The 25,418-nt window shown below is 43.4% G+C and overlaps 2 protein-coding genes across 3 annotated transcripts in view; one reads left to right on the top strand and one right to left on the bottom strand.

The window, feature by feature from the left end:
• Window positions 1-25,418, top strand: part of CRACD (capping protein inhibiting regulator of actin dynamics) — a 256,321-nt gene that overhangs the window by 163,380 nt on the left and 67,523 nt on the right. The window contains exons 5-6 of the mRNA XM_045017941.1: window positions 15,019-15,154; window positions 21,300-21,464. Coding sequence (XP_044873876.1) covers window positions 15,019-15,154; window positions 21,300-21,464 — 301 coding nt within the window. The remainder of the gene's footprint in view (window positions 1-15,018; window positions 15,155-21,299; window positions 21,465-25,418) is intronic.
• AASDH (aminoadipate-semialdehyde dehydrogenase) overlaps window positions 18,015-25,418 on the bottom strand; it is an 88,741-nt gene continuing 81,337 nt past the window's right edge. Inside the window, exons 16-17 of one of the 2 annotated variants that reach the window (XM_045017943.1) lie at window positions 19,242-19,377; window positions 18,015-18,836 (exon numbers count right to left, since the gene is read on the bottom strand). In XM_045017943.1, the coding sequence (XP_044873878.1) occupies window positions 19,253-19,377 (125 nt within the window). In that variant the 3' untranslated portion in view covers window positions 18,015-18,836; window positions 19,242-19,252. Of the gene's footprint in view, window positions 18,837-19,241; window positions 19,378-20,576; window positions 20,654-25,418 lie in introns of those variants that run through there. The other variant, XM_045017944.1, reaches the window with a different exon arrangement.

Below are 25,418 nucleotides of genomic sequence, written 5' to 3'. Positions count from 1 at the left end.
TCCATTGTTGCCACGCTATGGCGTGTGCCAGGGCATTTCATGGAAAACGTGCTCGAAATGATTGTCTGCCATTGCTTTCCCGGAGGAAGGAATGACTGGCGACATTTACCCAGAATCCACCGCGCAAATGATTTGTGCAACAGCAGGCACAGGGGTCTCAACAAAAAATTCACAGAGACAGCCTAGACTCAGTTAATTGTTCGCAAAAAAGTATCATTGCAAGGAATTAACTAACTGTTTCCCATCTCACAGCTTCCACTGTCTCCAGACCTGCCACAGCATCCACCTCGCAGAGGCTGGCGAAGATTAGGCGGCGAAAGAAAAAGACAAGGGACACGATTTTCGATGAATGTGTGGGCTGCTACCTAGCCGAGGCGGACCAGCAGAGGCAGTGGAGGGAGAAAGTCTCTCTGTACCAGCACTCACACAGCGAATGGGAGGAGAGGTGGCGTGAGGAACACAAGCAGGCGACTCAAGCAATGCTTGTACTACTGAGGGAGCAAACGGACACGCTCCGGCGACTTGTGTATGTTCTGCAGGACCGCTGCAGGACAGAGCCCCCGGCAGTATCTCTGCAACTGCCCTCCCCCGCCACAAAGTCACATTCCCCCCTCACCTCAAATAACCAGGAGGATGCCCGCCCTGGGCCGTGAATACTGTCACTGCACCCCAGCAGAGTGCTCAAGTAACCAAAAGCTCTCCTACCCTACATTTGCATAAGTCCTTCCCTTCCGGACTCAAACAAGTCCCAATCCCAGTCCCATCCCATAACTGTGTACTTAAGTAATAAAAATACTTTGCTGTTAAGTACTGTTTCCGTCATGTTTCTTCACTGAAGACTGTGTTTGAATGGGGTGCGTGGGGAAGTGCGTTGCTAATTGCATAGGACAGGCACCTTTTGCAGGGTACAGACACGGGGGCCGGATCAGCAGCGGGTAACACACACAGTGCAGTCAGCAGGCACCGTGGTCGGTATGGGAGGTGGTTTCCAGGTTCTGTGTGGGCGGTGGGGATGTGACTTTTTAGCGGGGGAGGGCAGGTACAGATCTTATACAGCGGTCCTTGTCGTGGACCGCTGAGTCACGCAGCAGAGGAATCTGTATCCGTCCTCCTCCGCCACAAGGCCACATAGCCCCCCGCACACAGAATCCCAAAAAGGAGGGATGGCAGGCTCCGTTGAAACAAGCAGTCCGGCAATGCGGACCGCTGTATGAGCAGGAGCCTGTCATTCCTTGAGTTTAGAGGCGGTCTTTACATCAGCGCACACCCTACCCACCGCAGTCTGCGTTCCAGTTTCGACCCTTTAACGAAAAGTCATGAATAAAGAAACCTCTCCTCAGTAACAGTGTGACATGTATTTTATTTTTACACGTGTCTTGGAAGTGGAGGAAACGGGGAGAACGGGGTATTTAACCGAAGAGGAGAGTCAACAGTAACTGGGTAAAGAAACAGGGGCAGGTTCAGCTTCTCTGTAAAGAAACTGAACAGTCACAGGTCACGCTGCTCGCTGGTATTTAAAGAGTTCCTTGTCGCTGTCCCAGGCGCCTGTATAGGGCTTCATGAGCAAGTGCATTAGCGGGCAGGCTGGGTCACCGAGGATCACTATAGGCAAATGCACATCCACAACAGTTATTTCGTGGTACGGGAAGAAACTACCTTCCAGCAGGCGTCTGAGCAGCCCACAGTTCCTGAGAACACACGCATCAGGAACCTTGCCCGGCCATACGACGTTCATGTTGGTAAAACGTCCCCTATGGTCCCCCAGTGCTTGCAGAACCATTGAAAAGTAGCCCAATTTCTCAGCAGCTGAATGTGGAAGAGGTGGACGATAAAGTGCGAGGAGGAGAAAACGGCGAGGATCGCAGCGGGCTCCATGCTTGCAGTGCTGTGGCGTCCACGCTGTCACTGACCAGAAAAGTGCACGAACAGATTGCCCGCAGGCGCTTTCAGGGAGGGAGGGAGTGAGGGCGTGATTGACGGTTCAATGACGACAGTTACCCAAAACCACCCTCGACACATTTTTTCCCCCAGCAGGCATTGGGGGCTCTACCCAGCATTCCAATGGGCAGCGGGGACTGCGGGAACTGTGGGATAGCTTCCCACAGTGCACCGCTTCGAAAGTCGACGCCGGCCCCGTTAATGTGGACTCAGAAGTTCGAATTAGTGTATTTAGTATGGATACACAAATTCGACTTCATAAGGTCGAATCCACAAATTCAAATTAAGTAGATTCGAAATAGTCCTGTAGTGTAGACAAGGCCAAAGTCAGTTTTCTAGTGATCAAAACAAAGTTAACTTTCACTCTCTCTCGTTTGGGTTTTCACTGCCAGACCACTCCCTGTCTCCTCAGAGCTCTGAAAATATAATGCAATTATTTTCCTTTGGTGACTAAGGGGAATGTTGAGTTTTTTTGTAAAACTAAACACATATATTTCAGCTTCTATTTCTTATGGTTGTTAAAATATAATTTTCACAAGAAAGAAAAACTTGAAAGGAAAAAGAAGAGATTTTTTAATGGTTGCTGACACAGCCCACTTTCAGCTCTCAACTGTTGAGAGAGCTGGATGGAATTTAAAAACATTCAATTAGTCTAATACTTTACAAAATGATTTTTAAAAAACACATAGTGGTAACAAAGTGAAAGGTAAAATAAGGTGAAACATATTTGGTATAGTCAGTGTAACTAGAGATGGATCAAGTGGGTGGTGCTTGAATCTGGATTAGGTTTAAACTAGGATTTTGATGTTAGAGTCCAAACTGACACCAAGGTTTGGGTTCAATAGTGCAGAAATCTTGCAAGATTTTAGCCATCTTGAATAGTGGAAAGAATGTAGGATCAGATGTTATAATGAGATTTCTGCAATATTTAGCTGCATTTGACTTAGATTTGGAAGTCACCACCACACAAATCTACAGAAATAAGGCTGCTAATTCAGTTAGAGATCTGATGGGAAAACAGAAAATAATTCAGTTAACACAAAGCAATGGCTTCAACAGAAGTCTATTGTCATTATGGTCCCTAAAAGTAGAAAAGGGCCATGGAGTAAGGTAGAACAGTAAATTACTGTCCTAGACTTTCACTTCAGGAAATCTGAATTCAAATTCTCTAACAGCTAGTCTCTCATTTGTATACATCGTAGTATGGGATGCTTGCAAGCAGTCTTTTCTGGATAGAGGCCCATTACTAGAAATTCAAGTGTGTTGCAAGAGAAATCAGGATTAAGGGATGAAATGCACTCCCCTCCAGAGGGCAGGCACGTTAGGTCTCACTTAAGCCCTTAAAACTAATGGGCCAGTTACAGGACAAATGTCTGTGCTGTGATCACCTCTCTTAAGAAGTCTGCCCCTCAGCAGTGGCTGGGGAGCCCCTGAGCTATTTATTGCATCATTTTCAGAAGCACTAATGAACTTAAAGTTTAGCTCTTCAGTACCCACATTTAGAGAAAATAAGTGTAACTGACAGTTAGGAGGAAAAAACACAACCCGACATTTGTTACAATTGTTAAAAAAACAAAAAGAAACAAAAAAACAGGAAACTGATTTTTCTGTATTATTTCTACATTTTTGAGACACTGTGTCCAGGTTGGGCTGTGACATTTGCTGAATGACGTATGTGGCCTGATCAATCCCAAAAGGGAAAGACGATCAGTTGAAGCGTACAACACAAATATATTAAGAAAGACTAGTTACACCTTTATAGCCTTTTCCCCATCATCTTATGCAGTGCAGGTATTTGAGCTTTAGTTCTAAATTATGGTCAAATAGGGAATATTACACACATTGCTTTAGCTGCTGGTCAGAAAAGTGTTTTGATAACATGTTATTTCATTGCGCTCACAGACCCATAAATGTGTCCATACAAGCTGAACAGGCAGAGGGGAAATGTTTAATATGTTATTTGAAGCAATCACAATTAATAATGTAAATTTAGGGCCCAGTTCTGCTCTCAGTTCCATGGATGCATCTGCCACTGCCTTCAAACCTAGTATGCGCCTGTGTATCTGAGGGCAGAACTAATCCCAGAGACGCTAATCCTGCAAAGCAATCTGCATGGACAAGTCCTTATACCTGTAGAGACCTACTGATGTCAGTGGATTACTTTGCAATATCTAAGTTGGTATTTCTTTCATTTTGGATGAATTCCTTCAGTCCTTGCTCAGGCAAAGCTCTTATTTGGTGTTAATTGGAATTCTGCCTGCATAAGGGACACAGAAAGGGGTATCAGGTGAATGGCAGATCATACAGCAGGTCAACAACCCTCCAAACCCCAACATTTTCAATGCAAATTTTCATCAAAATCAAATTTAACTTTTTTTGGTCAAAAATGTGAAATGTGGAACATTTCAACTAGGTCTAGTAGAGCCCAGCACCTTGGTGTAAGAAGAGAAATATCAGGTAGATCCAATATTAGAAGAGGAGAAGATGCGAAAGGGAGGCTTTGAGAATGACTGGAAAGGCAGCACCTGGTGTATGGGGACGGGTGGGGGAAATGGCAGAATCCATTACAGGAGAGGGCAGGATCAGAGGCAGAGACAGACAGACAGACAGGCTATGGTGCTACAGAATGAGCCACCTCTTGGAATCAAGTATTTGCTGTTAAAAGTACCAGACTGAGAGCATTAGATGTAATTTGGGGATAGTAAGTGGTAAAAAGCTATAGTGCATGCATCTGAGAATAAAGCCTCTGTAGGACTGCCACTAAACTAGGTTTGTTAAATAATGGGAGAATATAAATAAGAAGGACAGATGGCCTGTGGAAGGTGTTTTGTGAATGAGAGAACAATGCAAATGCTGAGCTTAGTAACAAAGAGATCTCTGTCTCTGTCAAGATATTGCAAACCATATGGGATAGATTTTCTCTTGCAGCTGAATGCCACTCAGTACGTGGGACAGGGAAAGCCATTAAGGAGATGGCTGTACCTCCCTAATCTTGCAGTGCCCAGCCCCAGTGTCAGTTAGAGCCGTTGAGGAGCTGCTCTAATTTATACCACTGAATAAGGTCCCTCAGTAACCCCATGGCAGTAGAGAATCAGACACAGCTCTGCTCTGCTGTGTCCTTTCCGACCCCCAGCCTGCCCTTGCATATCCCCTTCACCCTCCTAATATGCCTCCTTCACGTGAGGAGGGCAAGGTGCTAATGCAGGATGCAGCTAAGGCCTTGTCTACACTACAGGACTATTTCGAATCTACTTAATTTGAATTTGTGGATTCGACCTTATGAAGTCGAATTTGTGTATCCATACTAAATACACTAATTCGAACTTCTGAGTCCACATTAACGGGGCCGGCGTCGACTTTCGAAGCGGTGCACTGTGGGAAGCTATCCCACAGTTCCCGCAGTCCCCGCTGCCCATTGGAATGCTGGGTAGAGCCCCCAATGCCTGCTGGGGGAAAAAATGTGTCGAGGGTGGTTTTGGGTAACTGTCGTCATTGAACCGTCAATCACGCCCTCACTCCCTCCCTCCCTGAAAGCGCCTGCGGGCAATCTGTTCGTGCACTTTTCTGGTCAGTGACAGCGTGGACGCCACAGCACTGCAAGCATGGAGCCCGCTGCGATCCTCGCCGTTTTCTCCTCCTCGCACTTTATCGTCCACCTCTTCCACATTCAGCTGCTGAGAAATTGGGCTACTTTTCAATGGTTCTGCAAGCACTGGGGGACCATAGGGGCCTTTTTACCAACATGAACGTCGTATGGCCGGGCAAGGTTCCTGATGCGTGTGTTCTCAGGAACTGTGGGCTGCTCAGACGCCTGCTGGAAGGTAGTTTCTTCCCGTACCACGAAATAACTGTTGTGGATGTGCATTTGCCTATAGTGATCCTCGGTGACCCAGCCTGCCCGCTAATGCACTTGCTCATGAAGCCCTATACAGGCGCCTGGGACAGCGACAAGGAACTCTTTAAATACCAGCGAGCAGCGTGACCTGTGACTGTTCAGTTTCTTTACAGAGAAGCTGAACCTGCCCCTGTTTCTTTACCCAGTTACTGTTGACTCTCCTCTTCGGTTAAATACCCCGTTCTCCCCGTTTCCTCCACTTCCAAGACACGTGTAAAAATAAAATACATGTCACACTGTTACTGAGGAGAGGTTTCTTTATTCATGACTTTTCGTTAAAGGGTCGAAACTGGAACGCAGACTGCGGTGGGTAGGGTGTGCGCTGATGTAAAGACCGCCTCTAAACTCAAGGAATGACAGGCTCCTGCTCGTACAGCGGTCCGCATTGCCGGACTGCTTGTTTCAACGGAGCCTGCCATCCCTCCTTTTTGGGATTCTGTGTGCGGGGGGCTATGTGGCCTTGTGGCGGAGGAGGACGGATACAGATTCCTCTGCTGCGTGACTCAGCGGTCCACGACAAGGACCGCTGTATAAGATCTGTACCCGCCCTCCCCCGCTAAAAAGTCACATCCCCACCGCCCACACAGAACCTGGAAACCACCTCCCATACCGACCATGGTGCCTGCTGACTGCACTGTGTGTGTTACCCGCTGCTGATCCGGCCCCCGTGTCTGTACCCTGCGAAAGGTGCCTGTCCTATGCAATTAGCAACGCACTTCCCCACGCACCCCATTCAAACACAGTCTTCAGTGAAGAAACATGACGGAAACAGTACTTAACAGCAAAGTATTTTTATTACTTAAGTACACAGTTATGGGATGGGACTGGGATTGGGACTTGTTTGAGTCCGGAAGGGAAGGACTTATGCAAACGTAGGGTATGAGAGCTTTTGGTTACTTGAGCACTCTGCTGGGGTGCAGTGACAGTATTCACGGCCCAGGGCGGGCATCCTCCTGGTTATTTAGGGTGAGGGGGGTATGTGACTTTGTGGCGGGGGAGGGCGGTTGCAGAGATACTGCCGGGGGCTCTGTCCTGCAGCGGTCCTGCAGAACATACACAAGTCGCCGGAGCGTGTCCGTTTGCTCCCTCAGTAGTACAAGCATTGCTTGAGTCGCCTGCTTGTGTTCCTCACGCCACCTCTCCTCCCATTCGCTGTGTGAGCGCTGGTACAGAGAGACTTTCTCCCTCCACTGCCTCTGCTGGTCCGCCTCGGCTAGGTAGCAGCCCACACATTCATCGAAAATCGTGTCCCTTGTCTTTTTCTTTCGCCGCCTAATCTTCGCCAGCCTCTGCGAGGTGGATGCTGTGGAAGGTCTGGAGACAGTGGAAGCTGTGAGATGGGAAACAGTTAGTTAATTCCTTGCAATGATACTTTTTTGCGAACAATTAACTGAGTCTAGGCTGTCTCTGAATTTTTTGTTGAGACCCCTGTGCCTGCTGTTGCACAAATCATTTGCGCGGTGGATTCTGGGTAAATGTCGCCAGTCATTCCTTCCTCCGGGAAAGCAACGGCAGACAATCATTTCGAGCACGTTTTCCATGAAATGCCCTGGCACACGCCATAGAGTGGCAACAATGGACCCTATTTTGCCTTTTGTGTATGTCACCGTATGTGTACTGGATGCCGCTGACAGAGGCGGACCAGCAGCGCTACACAGCAGCATGCTTATGCTTTTGCATGACAGCAGCGATGGTTACCAGGCATACTGGACCGTCTACCATACCATGAACTGGTAAGAAGACGGTAATAAGATGGTCATGGTTACCTGTCCTTTTGCACTGCGCCATTTGGTGCTGTCATAAGTGCCCCTGGTCGATCAGCCAGGGGCGCAAAAGCAAAATTTGGGAATGACTCCCCGAGTCAATCCCTCCTTTTTGGGTATCTAAAAATAGAATCAGTCCTGCCTAGATTATGGGCAAGTGTACTAGAGAACCACTGTATCATACAACCAGAGACCACAGCTGCTCTCTGTCCAATCCTGCATAAATTTTGAGCTGAACGCTATTCACAGGGTGTGCTCCTGAAACAACCCCAGCTGTTCATTCCGTTCTTCCCCCAGCCTTCCTGGGTTCCAATACCATTGTCCCCCCACTTGTGTGATGAAGTAATATAGAATGCATGAACAAGACACAGGTAGTCGTTTGTGAGAAATGAGTGGAAGGAAGACTCCAGCTGCAATGATAGTCCAGAGATGACATTAAGGGGTGTGGAGGAGGGAGCCACTCATCCCTCTGCTAGTCCAGGGGCAATTGAATCTTTTCTTTACAATGAAGGGTGGGGGCTGATGGAGCTCAGCCCCCTGTTGCAATGATGAGGACGGTTACCAGCCATACTGCACCATCTACCATGAAAAATTAGCAACAGGCGGCCTTGACCGACCGGTCCCAAGCAAGTTGGTACGGTTGTCATGGTTACCAGCCCTTTTGCACTGCCCCATGTGCCAATAGGCTGATGATGAGGATGGATTTCCATCTTATTGGGAAAGATGGAAATGCATCCTCATCATCAGCCATCCATAGCGTGGGGGGAGCAAGGATGTTGGTGTTGAGTGCTGCACCATCGCGTCTATCTGCAGCATTCAGTACAGATACGGTGACATGTAAAAGACTCAACAGAGGATTGTTTTCCCTTTAACTTCTGGGGGTCGGGGGGGTGCGTAAATTGCCGAGCTATGCCCCGACCCACCGCGGACACTGTGTTTGACCCTAGAAGCATTTGGAGATCAGCCAAGAATGCAAATGCTTTTCGGAGACAGCAGGAACTGTGGGATACCTTGCGTCCTCGTTCCCCCCTCCCTCCATGAGCGTCCATTTGATTCTTTGGCTTTCCGTTACGCTCGTCACGCAGCTGCGTGCTGAGTCTGTGCTATGCCGTCTGTCCGTTTATTTATTAAAAATACTTTGGACCAGGCGTAACGTAACATTTCTTCCCCTACTTAGATGCAGGAGTCTCCGAGCGAGATCACCGTGAGGACGGGCACTGAAGGAGATAGAGAGCGCATGCTGCGTGAAATCTAGCACGAACCACGGACCTATGCAGCCGTGCTCTGGGAGGCAGTGCTCCCTGAATACCGCGTGAAAGCCTCGCGCGGAAAAGTGTGCTACCACGGAGCACCCAATAAGGCAGCTCTCCCCAGGAACCTCCTGCTGATGCTTATCGATTAACGGCAGGAGAGCTTCGTGGCATTCTCCCAGGAGGATTTCTGTTCTATCACCATATATACAGAGACCTCCTTTTCACACACTTCAGATTCCTGTTATATTAAGAATAAAAGTTAACATGGTTAAAGCACTTACCGACAGATCCTACCCCTGATTCAGGATCCGGGTTCCTGGCCGGGGAGGGTTGGTAGGGGATCTCCGTGACGGTGATGAAGAGATCCTGGCTGTCGGGGAAACCAGCGTTGTAAGCGCTATCGCCTGCCTCGTCCTCCACAAACCCTTCCTCATCTTCCCCGTCCGTGAACATCGTCGAGGAACTGTCCGTCGACACTGTCCCATCATCAGAGTCCATGGTCACTGGTGGGGCAGTGGTGGCAGGCTCCGTAGCGTCCGTTGGCCGCTTTGATTTTTTGGTAGGCTTGTCTGGGGTCCTTGATTTTCACGCGGCGCTGCGTTGCATCCCGGCTGTATCCTCTGTCTGGATCATGGCTTTGGAGACCTTCTCGTAGGTCTTTGCATTCCGTTCGTTGGAGCGCAGCTCCGAAAGCACAGACTCCTCGCCCCACACACCGATCAGATCGAAGAGTTCCCGGTCAGTCTATGCCGGGTCCCTCTTTCTATTCAGAGATTACATGAACTCCTCTGCTGGAGAGCTCTGCATTGCTGCCGGTGCTGCGGAGCTCGCCCCGATGTGCAATCAGAACGTCAGATTCAAACCGCCCAGACAGGAAAATGAATTCAAATTTTCGCGGGTCATTTCCTGTGTGGCTGGGCAGAGAATCCAAGCTCGGGCTGCTGTCCAGAGCGTCAACAGAGTGGTGCACTGTGGGATAGCTCCCGGAGCTACTAAGTTCGATTTGCATCCACACCTAGCCTAATTCGAACTAGCCATGTCGAATTTAGCGTTACTCCACCTGCCGGGGTGGAGTACCAAATTCGAACTAAAGAGCCCTCTAGTTCGAATTAAATGGCTTCCTGGTGTGGACGGTTGAGCGGTTAGTTCGAATTAACGCTGCTAAATTCGAATTAAAGTCCTAGTGTAGACCAGGCCTTTGAAAAGCTACCTACTGGAAGTGAAAATGAAATGGTATTCCATGCCACTACTGATCTTTGAAGATAACTTGTTTTAAGAATTCTCTAAAAGTGCTTTGTATTTTACTACAGCACATTCATAATTCAGTTAATCCAGTCAGTTTTCTACAAATGAGTTAGTCATGAGTCTATTATTTTCAGTACAAACAGGCTCTGAAGTGTCATCAACTCAATATTACCAACTGAAGTGTTAATAAATTGCTGCTATAGCTGACCCAAGTTTTCTGGAGGCGGTATTAAAGTATGGAACAGATTGATGCCTCTAAATGTGGTCAGGATTGTCAAAGCCACAGATTCAACTATAGAAAGCCATTCTGGCATGCCTTTTAGTTGAGGGGAAGGAGGGTTTCTGAAATGTAGTCTATAGAAGCATGTTGAGAGGAGGGTTGGGTGGTTTTTTTTGTTTTGTTTTTGGGTTGTTGTTTTTTTTGTTTTGTTTTTTTGTACAATGACTATTGAGCAAATCTTCATAGACAAGACTAGTAGTGATAGTGAATGAAACACAATAATACCTCTTATGCCACATCTTTAAAAATCTAGTCTTTCTGAAGAAAGAACATCATAGGAATAAGACATGAAAGAAGAACTTTTATAATATGATCTATTGAACTTGCTGTTGGAAGGCTTTGAAAAGCACTGTAAGCTGAAAGTGAGTAAATCATAGGCCCTTTCTGTACAGTTCAAACAACCTTAGGCACAGTTTACGTTCATTTATGGAAAAAACAGGTTATACTAATGTATAAAGATGTTCTACCCAAGTAGAAATTTAGGCCAGAACACAGTTTTTAACCATACCATGGTTGGTCCCAGGGCCAGACAAACGGTACTTAAACCATGCTTAAACTGCAGTTCAGGCATGAAAAGTGGCTCTACAGAAATGGCATTTTGGGGCTCCATGTTGTATTGTGTTCCAGTAATTTGGAGCTTGTTCAGCTTACAAATTAAAAAAAAAAATAAAATAAAATCTAAGCAACAGCCCTTCAAATTCAACCTGCACTCTGAGAATCAGATTGGGCTCTTCCCTTCTCATGTGTCTGCATCTGTAATTGATGATTTTGCATGCTCCCAAAAAGATCAAAGCAAACCATTGTCTTCAAGTAAAGCACTAAATTAAACTTGTACAAATGTATAGAAGGCTGATGGATTTGCACAGTTGTAACTGAGAAATCAATATTGCTTAATTGTTATCTGACTCGCAGGTAAAGCAAGGACGTATACAAATCCTGATTCTGAAAACAATTCTTCACACCCTTTTAGTGCTTGAAATGTTACCATTAACTTTTAATTTGCTGTGTGAATATCCTTAAAATGAACAGGGATGGATTGGGAATAAACGTGACCTGGTTTAACTAAAAACGTGGAGTCTAAAAACTTCTCTCTGGGGAGAGAATGCTGATGAAAAAGAAAATGGAGGAGACAGTGCATGTCCATGGTGGGTGGCTGAGAAACAAAGTCAATGGTCACTGAATAATGCTGCTACTAGAAAAACATGGGTGGGGGTGGGCCCTTAAAGCACAGTATATGAGTGGGGTGATGTGTCCTTAATCCAGCACTCATCTCAATTGACAAGAGTAAATACTAAATGAAAATGCCCATTAGCCCTGCTTTGAGCAGTGCTGTACACACACGTTCCCTTTAGCTGCTTCGTGTTAGATTTGTGAAAAGGATGGTGGTTTCTGTTTGTAATGTTTCAATGTGCACAGTTTCTTTGGTTATGGATTGTGTGAGCCCTGTGTTTCCAGTTCAAACAAGTCCAAATTAGTCAGAGGGGAAATTCAGTCAACACTACCAAATTTCCTCTGGGTTTCATATCAAAAACATTTTGTGTCACATGGCTTCAGAAGTTGGCCCAACTTGCTCCAGACTTTTTCTAGAGCAGAGGTTCTCAAATTGTGGTCCATGGACCACTTGGTGGTTGTCTGCAGAAAGACACCAGGTGCTAGTTTCCTGAGGCTCTCTAGGGAAGCACTCTCTTGTTCCTTAATGATGCAATATCAGACATTCAAAGAAGGGTTGGATTTGTTTTTTAAAAAGATTTTTTAATAGAGTCTCTGCTACAGATTCCTAAACAGGCATGCATGTACCTTTATTAGGTAAACAGGGAAAGGCCATGGAATTATTTTATCTATAATAGGTGCATAGCATAAATGAACTGTTGTATTTGTTTCCTGGGTGAAAGTGTTATGAAATATTGAAATGCTCTACATTTGATTATCTCAAATGCAATGTGCTGTTCAAATATTAATTTTTAATAAAAATATGAGTTGCTTCAGTTTTGATTTGTCTACATGGGGGGAAACAGTTTAATGAGTTGGGCTCCCCCGCACCCCCAAAAAGCTTTATTAATGATTTATTGGGTTTTAAAATAATCTGTGTATATATGTATATATTTTAAACCCCTTTGCACTTTGCCTGTAAGAAATTTTAATATAACATCTGATAGAAACAGAAAATGTGGTGGTAGTTGGCTATTAGTAAAACTTTATTTTAATTTTTAAAATATAAGGATTGTGCCCATGGAGTTAAGCAATGATATTAGGCTACATTAAATACATTCCCAGCAAACTTTCTCAACAGCTGAATATGACTATTTTGAAAACTTAAAAACAAAGCATGGGGGGATGGAGGTGGGAACAGCTCATTTAATATTTTATATTGTATAATGTAAAGGGTTTTTATTTGTGGTTTACTCTAGAAACACCAGGACTGTCAATTCTGGTTTTCCCTGGTTTTCCTGGAAGACTTGTTGAAGTTTTCAAAATATGCATATTTTTTTTGCCTTCACATCTTAATTCGAAGGAACAGGATGATTGGATATTTTAACAAAAACATCTTTTTTTCCAAAATGTCAATTCCTTTTTGAAGTTTTAAACAGTCAGGCTATTTTTGCACACTTGGTTCTTGTGATATCATAATTTTACTAGTTTTCCACTTGCCATAAAATATTCCAAGCTAGTCATGGTATGAATTTCTAATATTAAAAAAAAAAACTTCTTTAAAAAATCACATTTTCTTTATGCATTGTAAAGAAGCAAAAGGACACTTTTTTTTGGTTAATCCCCTTTCTTGTGGATTGAGGAGACATAGAGTTAACTTATTAGCAACATGATATTCCCTTGGATACCATCTCTATGTAAATCCACATGTTTCTGTGGTATTTAGCAGTGACATAAGAGAGTCTTCCATATATATTACTAATCCATGTAGCATGGAATTGTATAGAGCTGCTACCCTCTAGTACAGGCATTTGGTGACTTAGCAAGTGATGGTTATCATCTTTTGTATCAAAGCAATCCTACATTGGTGCTGATATGTAAGAGGCTTCTGGCCATTCAGACAATTGACTTCAGCAATGCAATTCTTTAGAAGTAGGCAAGTAGAGTGCATTGGCTTCCTCTGTCTGTGTTACAGTAAGTGATGTCTTCATGTGAGGCTAACTTTTCTCATTGTATACAATTTTAGTTGCCAAGTTACTACACGAAGGCAGACTTTTTAAATATGCTCTTTGGTACACCGCAGCCACAGAGCAGTCAGAGGAAAATAAGAAATTGGCACAATGTTCTCTATCACAGTTCACATCCATCATCATCATAAAACGTAGGGTGTACCTTTATAGCAATGTTCACATTCAGGGGTTTTCATGAACATTAATTTAACTTCTCAACATTCCTGTATTATCCCAAGTTTACAGATGAAAAAAACTGAGATCACAGAAGCAATCCTCATCAGAACCAGGATTAGCATTAAGGACTACCTAATTTCTAGTTCCCTGTTGAAATCACTAGATCTCTCTCTCTCTTCATCGTGTAACAATCCACCTTACTCCTCCATTCCTGGATCCTGTCTTGAGGTAGAATTTGGAGTTTGCAATGTCAATGAAATCTTATTTTCATAACTGGTCAATGAGCTCACTCAGTTAAATAAATAATCCAGCAGCCAGAGTTGGGGACAAGTTGGCAGTTTTGCATGAAGATTGGCTTTGGTTATGCTATGGGTGGGTTCGCTTCCCCTAAATTTTGCTTCAAGTTTCTGGTTCAGGCAAATGAAAAACTCAAAGTAAAACTCAATTGACACCACCATGGGTTCATGTGTCAATTCACCTCATTTTGCATTTAACCTCACCCTTGCCCAAAAAAAAAAACAAAAAAAACCAACCCTGCTGGTTTTGTGTGGTTTTATGTGAAATTCTAAATTAATACTATGCCCAGACTTTGTGGAGAAACCTGGAAACTTTTTGATAAATGTAATAAAACCAGGTGAGTTTCATAAGGTTAGAGTTTTTATTATGCGCATGTGGCCTGTCTCCAATTTCAACATCTTTCTTTGGAAACAAAAGCTACTTGTGTTCAAAAATTTATCTCACGGACCACCCCATTTCAGACTAGGGCAGGAAGAATTTCAAGTATGAATTATTTTTCCTTTCAATTAAAACTGCTTGTGCTTTACAAAATATTACTAATCACTTCTGATAAAGTTAATTTCTTTCTTTTAGGGTCAGTGTGTACACATGAGGCAAAAAGTCCCAGTTTTATTTCTTGGTCTTTTCCTCTTGACCAAATGGTTCATGTGACAATGTTCAATACACAAAGAAATATCATTAAGTAGCACTTAATATACAATATAGAATGTGTGTGTTTAAAAAATCAAATCAATAAAATCCTACCAAAACAACCACTCTATTCGGCCCACAGTTCTCCCTCTGGCCAGTGGGTGAGAGAAAATGAACCATATGTGACAGATGTCAGACATGTTGCTTAATGCACTACTGCAGGGCACTCAGATACTACAGTGATGAGGATAGAATAAATATCTAGGTAGAAGAGAACAGAGAAAAGGATATAGGCCAGGGGAGTTACTGTAAGAATGAACTGCAGGAATCATTTGGGGTATCTTTATAAAATTAAGTACTGTGTATATGAATTGCATTTCAGGTCCTCCAACTATACTATGGGCACTCGAGCCTTTTCCCATGACAGTATTTTTATACCTGATGGGCAAGCAGAGAGTGAGCAGGCAGTCCAAGCAATGTCACAGGACAAAATCCTAGGCAAAGTCAAAACCCTTCAGGTAAGAAGGAACAAGCATGTGACTATGCAGGTGTAAATGTTAAAAAAAAAAAAATGTTTTCCTCATGTGCCATAGCATGCTAAGTTTGTAAGAAGACTGGTCACTTCCCTGAAGAACTTAGGGGCAGATCCTCAGCTGCTGTAAATTGGCATAGCTGCAGTGGAGCTATGATAATTTACACCAGCTGGGGATCTGCCTTTACAACCTCTGGCCCCAATCCTGTAAGTAAATATGTGCACCCTGCACCCATGTGGTGCTCCATGAAAGTGTACGGGGGGGACGGGACTCCATGTGGATGTATGTGTTGACCCCCCTGGATCAGCCTGCAGAGTCAGGGCCTAAGTAAACAACACTCAGAAGAGGAGAACGGAATACAACTCAAACATTTCCTTTGTGTTTTTTGTCGTCGTTTAAATATTTTTTCTCTTTTGCCCTCATATATTTCCCCATTAATTTTAGTTAGTCCTTGCCTTTTAGTCACTTAACTCATGTCCATTGGTTTCTTGATTCAGTTTGTTTGTATACTTTCCCATTGTTTTTCAAATGCATTAGACTTTTTGCAGGATATAGAAATAGTCAATCCCCAAAGGTCTTACTTTTCATGTGCCTTCCATTTTTGTCCATGGGGTTCTAAATGCATACAAAGCAAGGCTCTTGAGGAACCTTGCCCCCACGCTTTTGCGAGTCCACCTACATTTCAGATGCATTCAGTTCTTCAAAATAAATGAATATGTAAAGAGCTTCCTTCTTAAATAAAACCATACCCGGCTGTTAAGAAATTACTTACCAGCCCTCCTTTCATTGCTGCCTTCCGTGATTCCCATCCCATTAATGCACTCATTAATTTTGTGCTCTGTAATATACTTGAAAGATTCTCTCCATATTCCTAATTGGACTTTGGAAGAGCTGAAGAAGAGCTACCTTTCAAAATTCATCTGTTTTTACAGTGGGCACAGGACATGTTGGGGCAGGACTTTGAGAGCTTGGCAGTGCTGTGTAACTGCCCACTCACAGGGGTTGAATTGGAGGTTGGGGGGGAATTAATTGTATTCCTCTAACTTCTGCTCACAAACCAAACTGTAGAGGCAGCAAAGAATCCTGTGGCACCTTATAGACTAACAGACGTTTTGCAGCATAGGCATCTTCCAGTGTTCATAGCACAGTTTGTACATGTGAAATGTCATAATATGTGCATTTCAAGGCACCCCATCCATCCCTCTATTCCTCAGCACTGGAATTTGTATATAAACAGGCACATTTTGTAAGCAATAGAGCCAGAGAGACAGCCGGCATATTTTCTCACCGAGAGCCAGATTCTGATACCCTTACTCACATTGAATACCTCACTCTGAGAGTCGTCCCACTGGCTCCAATGGGGCTACTCAGAGCAAGACGACTATCTGTTGTTAGGGGATTGAAGTCTGGCCCTAAATTAAGGGTTCATTTTTAATTTAAGAAAGAAATTACTGAATGAATATTTAGGTTCTGATTCAGTTTCTACTAAAATCAGCGAGAGTTGAGTGCACTCAGCAATTTACTGGATCATACCCTCACGGGGCCATTGTTTTGTTCTGCATGTGGAATTCCTGTTTATTTCAGTGAAGGCATGTAAATCCAAGGTAGAATGCAGACCTAGAAAAGGAAAAGTCTGAAAAGACTGGCATCAAATGACTCTTCTTAAAAGGAGTTTTTCTATTGACTTCAGTGGGACCAAATTTCCTTCTGGGTATCTAAGCAGGTGTGACTTTCTGCCATTAACTTGGTCCATTTAACCACATAAGTTATGTTTGATCATCCACTATCAGGATGCAGATGAGCAGCAATACCTGTGCATACCTGAGTGAGGAGGTAGAGGAACATCAATCCTAGTTCATCAACCTGGTGATAGAGAAATTTTCTCTTTCTACACCCCCTTTCCCCCCACGTCTGTTAGTCTATAAGGTGCCACAGGATTCTTTGCTGCCTCTACAGAACCAGACTAACACGGCTACCCCTCTGATTCTTGAAACCAAACTGTGCCCACTTGAGATGCCAAAATGAGATACCAGACAAGATAGTGGCTGGAAAGTTCTTCAGGGTCAAGTAACTGGCTTCTTTTGGACTTTTTCATGTTTCAAGGAGTTGATAGGTGTGCTTCTTAGAAGGAAGCATTAACAATTCCCATTAATAGTGGGTATAGTTTTTCTTCACTGGCTTTCACCAGCCAGGAAAGGCATGCATCTCTTAATGTTAATTCAAAATACATTGTTGCATTGAGAAAAGAATAGACATCAAAAGCAATGGATGATGATACTTACAAATGGCAGGTAGCTTTTAGAATTAGGTGGCCAGAAAACATAGTGATACAGGAAATTTTGAATAATTCTAAACATATCTCAGGGGACTATTATATATACAGCCTTTCAGATTCTTGGTTCAACAGGAAAATATCATAAACTAGTAAAGGGAACATAATCTTTTCCTTGTCTGCATCTCACTTTCAGATGACAAAGTAATAATGAGCTGTTTGGGATTTTGACATTTCGCACTCAACATCAGCTCTTGGAGATTAAAACGTTGAAAGACAATTGGCCAGTGGAAAGTTTTTAATGGAGTTTATTCAGTTACAATAAATGTATTTAAAAATGCTAGGAGTAACTACAGAAAAGAGTGTTCTGTGCCCTGAGGAAGCCAGCTCCATGCAGAAATGTGGGCTTTTGTAGATTTTCAGCCTTCAAACTAATTCTTATACATCTGAGTGAATAAATCTTTAATCTTGGGAGTAATTTTGAAAACTACATATGAACCACAAAGCATAAATGTTCTACCTCTTGGGAATCTCGATAAAATAATAAAAAAAAAAACCTCATACATATGGATAGGCATTTTTTTACAGCACAGTTCTCAAACATTCCAGATTACAATACAATTCTTTAATCTGAACAAATAAGATACAGTTTCTCTTTTATTGCACATACCATTCTCTACAATAGCTCTATTCATAGGCATCTTCCAGTGTTCATAGCACAGTTTGTATATGTGAAATGTCATAATATGTGCATTACAAGGCACCCCATCCATCCCTCTATTCCTCAGCACTGGAATTTGTATATAAACAGGCACATTTTGTAAGCAATAGAGCCAGAGAGACAGCCGGCATATTTTCTCACCGAGAGCCAGATTCTGATACCCTTACTCACATTGAATACCTCACTCTGAGAGTCGTCCCACTGGCTCCAATGGGGCTACTCAGAGCAAGACGACTATCTGTTGTTAGGGGATTGAAGTCTGGCCCTAAATTAAGGGTTCATTTTTAATTTAAGAAAGAAATTACTGAATGAATATTTAGGTTCTGATTCAGTTTCTACTAAAATCAGCGAGAGTTGAGTGCACTCAGCAATTTACTGGATCATACCCTCACGGGGCCATTGTTTTGTTCTGCATGTGGAATTCCTGTTTATTTCAGTGAAGGCATGTAAATCCAAGGTAGAATGCAGACCTAGAAAAGGAAAAGTCTGAAAAGACTGGCATCAAATGACTCTTCTTAAAAGGAGTTTTTCTATTGACTTCAGTGGGACCAAATTTCCTTCTGGGTATCTAAGCAGGTGTGACTTTCTGCCATTAACTTGGTCCATTTAATCACATAAGTTATGTTTGATCATCCACTATCAGGATGCAGATGAGCAGCAATACCTGTGCATACCTGAGTGAGGAGGTAGAGGAACATCAATCCTAGTTCATCAACCTGGTGATAGAGAAATTTTCTCTTTCTACACCCCCTTTCCCCCCACCAATTGGTTTGGCACTATGGGACATTAATGGCTTCAGTTAATCTGGCTAAGATTTAAACAAGAATGCAAACTTCTGGATGGTCATGTGAATTGAGATTGACCTGAAATACTTTGAGGTTTACCACTCCTCTCAAAAATTGTGTTTCCGTGCCAAGTTCTCACCTAAACCATGCTATTGATTCAGAGTTGAAATCATCTCTTTGGTTTATATGATTGCTACTGTAACCTATATTGTGTCTTTCGTAAATTCAGAGGGGTAAATTCAGTGCAGAGGTCTGTGCTTGTAATTGACATTCACATGAAGGGAAGTTACTCACTTGAATCCCTGCTATAAACATTCCTTTGTGGAGATTTTCACAGTGATAGGGAGACCCTCTTTGGAGAATTTCCTGTTCTTGAAAGAGAGTAAGAAAATTACCACATAGTCTTCTCTCTTTTCACTAGGTGTGGTTCCTGTAAATATTCAGAAAGAAAATCAAATACTAAAGCGTCCTCTTTCCTATTCATTACTTCTTCTAAACCTCATGCTAAAAATATGTTCTCTTTCAAACATTTGATTCTTTTAGGCATACATAACAGAAATTAATTTCTGTACATTAAAGGAGGATCTTATTCTGTGATCTCTGTGTAAGCCGAAGTCATTATTGCCGAAAAGCACCAGGCAGAGGCTCTGTCTCTAGACAGCCATAAAATGCTCCTTGTTTTGTTAACTTTATCTTTGGTGCAATTCAAGATTACTTTATTTATAGTATCAGGGGGTAGCCGTGTTAGTCTGTATCCAGAAAACCAACAAGGAGTCCGGTGGCACCTTAAAGACTAACAAATTTATTTGGGCACGAAAGTTTTCATGAGTAATCCCCCCCCCCCACTTCTTTAGATGCATGGAGTGAAAGTTACAGATGCAGGCATTATTATACTGAAACATGAAGAGAAGGGAGTTACCTAACAAGTGGAGAACCAGTGCTGACAGGGCCAGTTCAATCAGGGTGGATGTAGTCCACTCCCAATAACAGATGAGGTGTCAATTCCAGGAGAGGCAAAGCTGCTTTTGTAATGAGCCAGCCACTCCCAGTCCCTATTCAAGCCCAAATTAATGGTGTTAAATTTGCAAATGGATTTAAGTTCTGAAGTTTCTCTTTGAAGTCTGTTTCTGAAGCTTTTTTTGTTCAGGTATGGCTACTTTTAAATCTGTTATAGAATGTCCAGCGAGATTGAAGTGTTCTCCTACTGGCTTTTGAATGTTACCATTCCTGATGTCTGATTTGTGTCCATTTATTTATTTTTCCCTATAAAAGAATAAATGGACACAAATTGGACATCAGGAATGGTAACATACAAAAGCCAGTAGGAGAACACTTCAATCTTCCTGTATCTGTAATTTTCATTCCATGCATCTGAAGAAGTGGGTTTTTTACCCACAAAAGCTTATGCCCAAATAAATCTGTTATTCTCTAAGGTGCCACCAGACTCCTCGTTGTTTTTATTTATAGTATTTCAGAGAGAAGATTTTAAATCTTCTCTGGACAAGAAACAAGGTTAAATGAAAAGAAAAAAGGGAAACAGAAAAGGAAAAGTTGAATGATGGAAAAGCTACAAAACTCACATTTTCTGTTGACCTACCAGTATGTATTATAGTTCTCCTTCATGACATCACCCTCTGCAGACCCTCACTGTGGGATTTCTGTGCTCTCTTGTACACCAATAGCCTTGTGGCATGGCAGAAGGGGATCTGCAGTGGGAATACATCTGGTCAAGATTTGCAGAAGTTACTAATTACTTTGGTAACTGAATTTTTGGGAGCTCAACTTAAAGAGGCCTGATTTTTCAGAGGCTAGATGCCCTGCATTCTCTGAAAATCAGGTTCCTTTAATGTGCAGTATTGCCAATCCTCAAACATTTAAAAATCATATCTGGTCCCCATAATTGTGATATTTTTAAAAAAATAATAAATGTAAGGTTCTTTTTATGGCCTTCTAGTTTGTGACCTTTGAGGATGCACTTGGGTCATGAATTCAAGATTTTCTTGCAACCATAAAGCCTAGAAATATACCTTTTTGTTTTTGTTTTTGTTTTAATGAAAGCTTGATTTTGATGTGTCCAGAAAACACTAGTATTATGAAAGCCGTAATAAAACAGCAAGAGTCTTTGTTAACTCTTGATTGAGGAGGACAAGAGTTACTACTGATAATTATGCTTCCTATTCTCTGCCTTGTTGTGGTAGCTATTGAATCTGGAGTTAGTTTTTAGCCCTGGTAATCAGCCTGTGTATTTCAAATTGTTTGCAGACTATGCAGATTCTATGGGGGGAGAGAGCATGTGCAGTAGAGTCGGCTTATTTCATTCGTGACATAAATACATTTTTTCTTGTTTTTCAGCAACAGTTGTCCAAGACTATTAAATTTGGACAAACACCACAAATGACAATTTCTGAGAGGACAATGGAGGAGGCAAATGCTAGTTTAGAAGAGGACGTATTACCCAGTAGCCCAATGGAGATTGAGCCTCAACAGGACACAGTGCTCTCGGACAGTGATAATAAAGTAAGCATTTTAAATGCACATATTCACTACATCACACTCAAAGGGGTAGCCGTGTTAGTCTAGATCTGTAAAAAGTGACAAAGAGTCCTGTGGCACCTTATAGACTAACGGACGTATTGGAGCATAAGCTTTCATGGGTGAATACCCACTTCGTCAGACGCATGCAATGTCCAGTAAGCCAGAGCAGCAGGCTTTTTATGTATGGTCACACAGATTTAGTAGGCTCTTTCAAATTCTGCGCCCTAGACTAATGACAAGTATATGCACTGGGGGTGATGTACTTGGTGTCCTGGGTGGGAAGGAGGCCGTGGTATTAACTATTCTAAAGGCTGACTTCCCACAGAGCAGGTGGCAAACATAGCATCTCTAGATCGTGATCGACTGGTCGATCCTGGAGCCTCTGACAGTTGATCACAATCTCCGTCCGCTAAAAGTCCGGCAGCGCCGCGGGGCTAAGGTAGACTCCCTGCCTGCCCTGGCCCTGCACTGCTCCCAGAAGTGATCCCTGCAACCCCTGGGGGGCGTGTCTGCATGTGCTGCTCCTACTTGCAGGCACTGCCCCCTTGGCACCCATGGGCCAGGAACGGAGAGCTGCGTGGGCGATGCCTGCAGGGAGGGGCAGTGCACTGAGCCATGGGCCCACTCCTGGGGCCACAGAGATGTACTGGCTGCTTCCAGGAGTGGCGTAGGCCCAGGGCAGGCAGGGAACTAGGAGTCACCCGAGGTAAGCACCGCCCGGCAGGAGCCCGCACCCAAACTCCCTCCCGGAGACAGCACCCTGAACTCCCTCCCACACCCCAGCCCCCTCCCAGATCCTGCACCCCAAACCCCCTCCCACACCCCAACCCTCTGCCCCAGCCCCCTCCCAGATCCTGCATACCAAACCCCGTCCTGCCCCAGCCCTGAGCCCCCATCTGGAGCCAGCATCCCATACCCTCTCCCGCACTCCTGAGCTACCACCTTTGTTTCTGCAGCCATGCCGCTATTCTTAGCATACTAGAGACAATGTCTACACTGGGAAGCAGGCTCCCAGCTGCTGTGTAGACATACCCCCTGGGCAGAAGGAAAGCATCTGTTCCCACCTGAGCATTTATCAGTTGTGTTTTTTCTGTATATTTAAAACTGTAAATTCCTGAGAGCAGGGACATAATTTCCCTGTGTATTTGGAAAGTACTGTATCTATCCATTTAAAAAAAAATGATGCTATTAATGGAGAAAATGGCAAATACTGCACCCCTCCTTCACTACACTAATCCTCAACAAAGAGTAGCACTTCCAAATGAACCAGCACCTTTCTCTGTCAACTCGAGCACACTGAGTGACATTTCGATCCCTTGCACGATGCCCTAGCAAAGGAGCTTTGTGCAGTGTGTAGCTGAGGAACATGGAATCTCTTCCCACTAATTCACAGTGGGATGTAGAGCCCCAATCTGTCCACAAAGCCCTCCCCCAACCCCCCGCACTATTGTGGAGTTAAGCTCTGCACTCTGAAGTGCATTCTGGAGTCCCCCTTAATTGAGATCTCAGATTCTCGGCTCTCCTGTGCAGCAGAAATGTATTGTTTCCACTGTATTTGTACCCTCTGGGGCGGCACAGGAGGTAGGGTTTGTGTGTCTCTCAATATTTTCCTATCTGACCCATGGGTTCCCTGCAGAAGATTTGGCTGTCCACCTCCCATCCTACATCCCTACCCTTGCAGTAGGATGTTTGACTAAAGCTTGAGGGCCAGATTGTGTTTTTAAGTCACAGCCGTTGCTGGAGGGAAGTTCAGAGAAACTATGTTGCAGCCTGAGGAGGAATTTGGGTTGGCTCAGCCAGAATTCTTCCCAAGGCTTCTCAGGTGCCAGAGCTGCAGTGGGTACTCATACTCTACCACTGGTTGGCTTGCTACCACATTTTACTAGCTTTCAGTTGTTGCCATGCCCCTGCACAGAGCCATTTGGAGGAGAAGCCATACTACACTCCCCAAAATGTACACATGCCCAGAACCAGGCTCTACCAAATTCCTCAACATTTGCTGCTTTTCCTTTTCTCCTTCATTCTGCACTCCCTGTTCACCTTCAGTACAGATACTGAATCATATAGTGCAAACTCTGCCTGGGAAAGGATTTCCAAAGAACTCGCATCTTTTTATCTGTTTTTGTTTGTTTGTTTTTTACACTATTTAACAAGTCCATCTACTCACTTGAAGCTTTACAGCACTTGATATAAAAATCTTTTGGATTTTTCACACCTGGAGTGGTGTAGTTACGCCGAGCTAATTTTCTAGTGTAGTTCAAGCCTTTGTATCCTCTTTGTGCTTCCATTTGTACACAAGGAATAAGAAGGCATATGCATCTTTGTGCAGCACTTGGAGAGCTACAGATTAGAAGTGCTAAGTATTGTTGGTGCTGTATTTCTTATATTCCATGTAGTTTTTCATTATTATTGTATAGGTAAATTGGATTAATGGCTTCAGTTCTCAATTTGATTTGGCATGTGTTTGAAATGCTAATTTTGAGGATATATACTATCTTCTAATGAGTCATAAAAGGAGAATCACAAAGTATACGTAAAATACAGTATGTCAGAACTGAAAAACGTGGGATTAAAAATCAAGCCAGTCATTTTATATCAAAGATGCAAATAGGCTATAATTCGTATCACAGAAAGCTTCACAAGCTCCAAGCTAAAAGGAATCACTTAAATGTGCTCTATAATGCATAAACATAAGAACAATTATAAAAAGAAAGACTGTTAAGTTAATGCCCATAAATGATACAGTAATACCAAATTTAGGGCCTCAGTACTTTCCCATGCAGAGAACACCTTGCACCCAGGGATTGCTTTTGGGGGGCAGAGCATAGGGGCATGTTGCCTCCATGGCATGGTGTCCAATTAATTCCCTCTTGGCCCCATTGAGGACCACTCCAGCTCCATGGAATTGGAGGGCACAAGGAGGGGGATTGGGAAGGGGATGAAGGTCAAGTTTCACTGAATAATTTTCCCCACCAAAGCAAAACAAGTTGGTCTGTGTTTAAGGCATTGGACTAAAATACAATAGACCTGGGTTCTGTTCCTGCCTTAGCTACCGACCTTGGAAAAAGTATTTTGCCTCAGTTTCCTCTTACCCTTTGGGTGCCTTATCTAGTTAGATGGTAAACTCTTTGGGACAGGGACTGTCTCTTACGCATGTGTGTACAGCACACTCTTGGTTAGGGCCTCTAGGTGCTATACTAGTACAAGTGGTTAATAATGAAGTTCCTGTAGTCTTCAGGAGTTAATGCAGTTCCTCCTCCATGGCTTAGAATCCACTCCCATAAGATGGGTTCTGATGGCAGATAGCATTTAGGAGAGCCCTGGACAGCACCACTCTTGCAGCACTAATGAACCCTTACTGATGGAACTAAGAGGTCAAAAGGGCCTGCCTTTCTGTGGATCCCATTTGGCTCCAGAGGAAAGGGGTTCACAGGAAGCATTGGGTGAAATGCAGTATTTCCACTCCTCTATGTAGATAATTTCTGCATAAGAGAGGATGGGACTCTTAATTCCGTTTTACACTGGTCCATGCTTCAATCAAGCTAAAAACATTGATTCTAAATATGACAAAATGTATTCAGAATTGCTAGAAATCATGGTAGGTCACATTTTGCTTTGGTGTTTGGCATTAGATAATTAGGTTTAAGAATAAGTGTGAACTCTTATTAGCCTGTGTAGCCTGTTGGGTCTCACTAGTCTGATATCTACAGACTCTTCTTTATAGAGAGCTATAAGATTATAAAAGTGTAGAAGAGAAAGCCATGTTACACCAGGAAGCAGAACTGTGCATCTGTCAGACCTGTAGTGCTAGTGGGGATGGAGGAAAAGTCCTAATAGGCCTTTTCACTCTCACTTTGTGATTGCACTAGATCTTTTAATTATGTTTATTAAATCCTTTACATTCTAATATCTAGCTGTGCTAATCTTATTTTCTAG

The sequence above is a fragment of the Mauremys mutica genome, chromosome 5 (genome assembly GCF_020497125.1).
Source record: "Mauremys mutica isolate MM-2020 ecotype Southern chromosome 5, ASM2049712v1, whole genome shotgun sequence".
In the NCBI taxonomy this organism is placed as follows: Eukaryota; Metazoa; Chordata; order Testudines; family Geoemydidae; genus Mauremys; species Mauremys mutica.
Note: the sequence above shows the minus strand (reverse complement) of the source record. Positions and strands in the feature narration are given on the sequence as shown.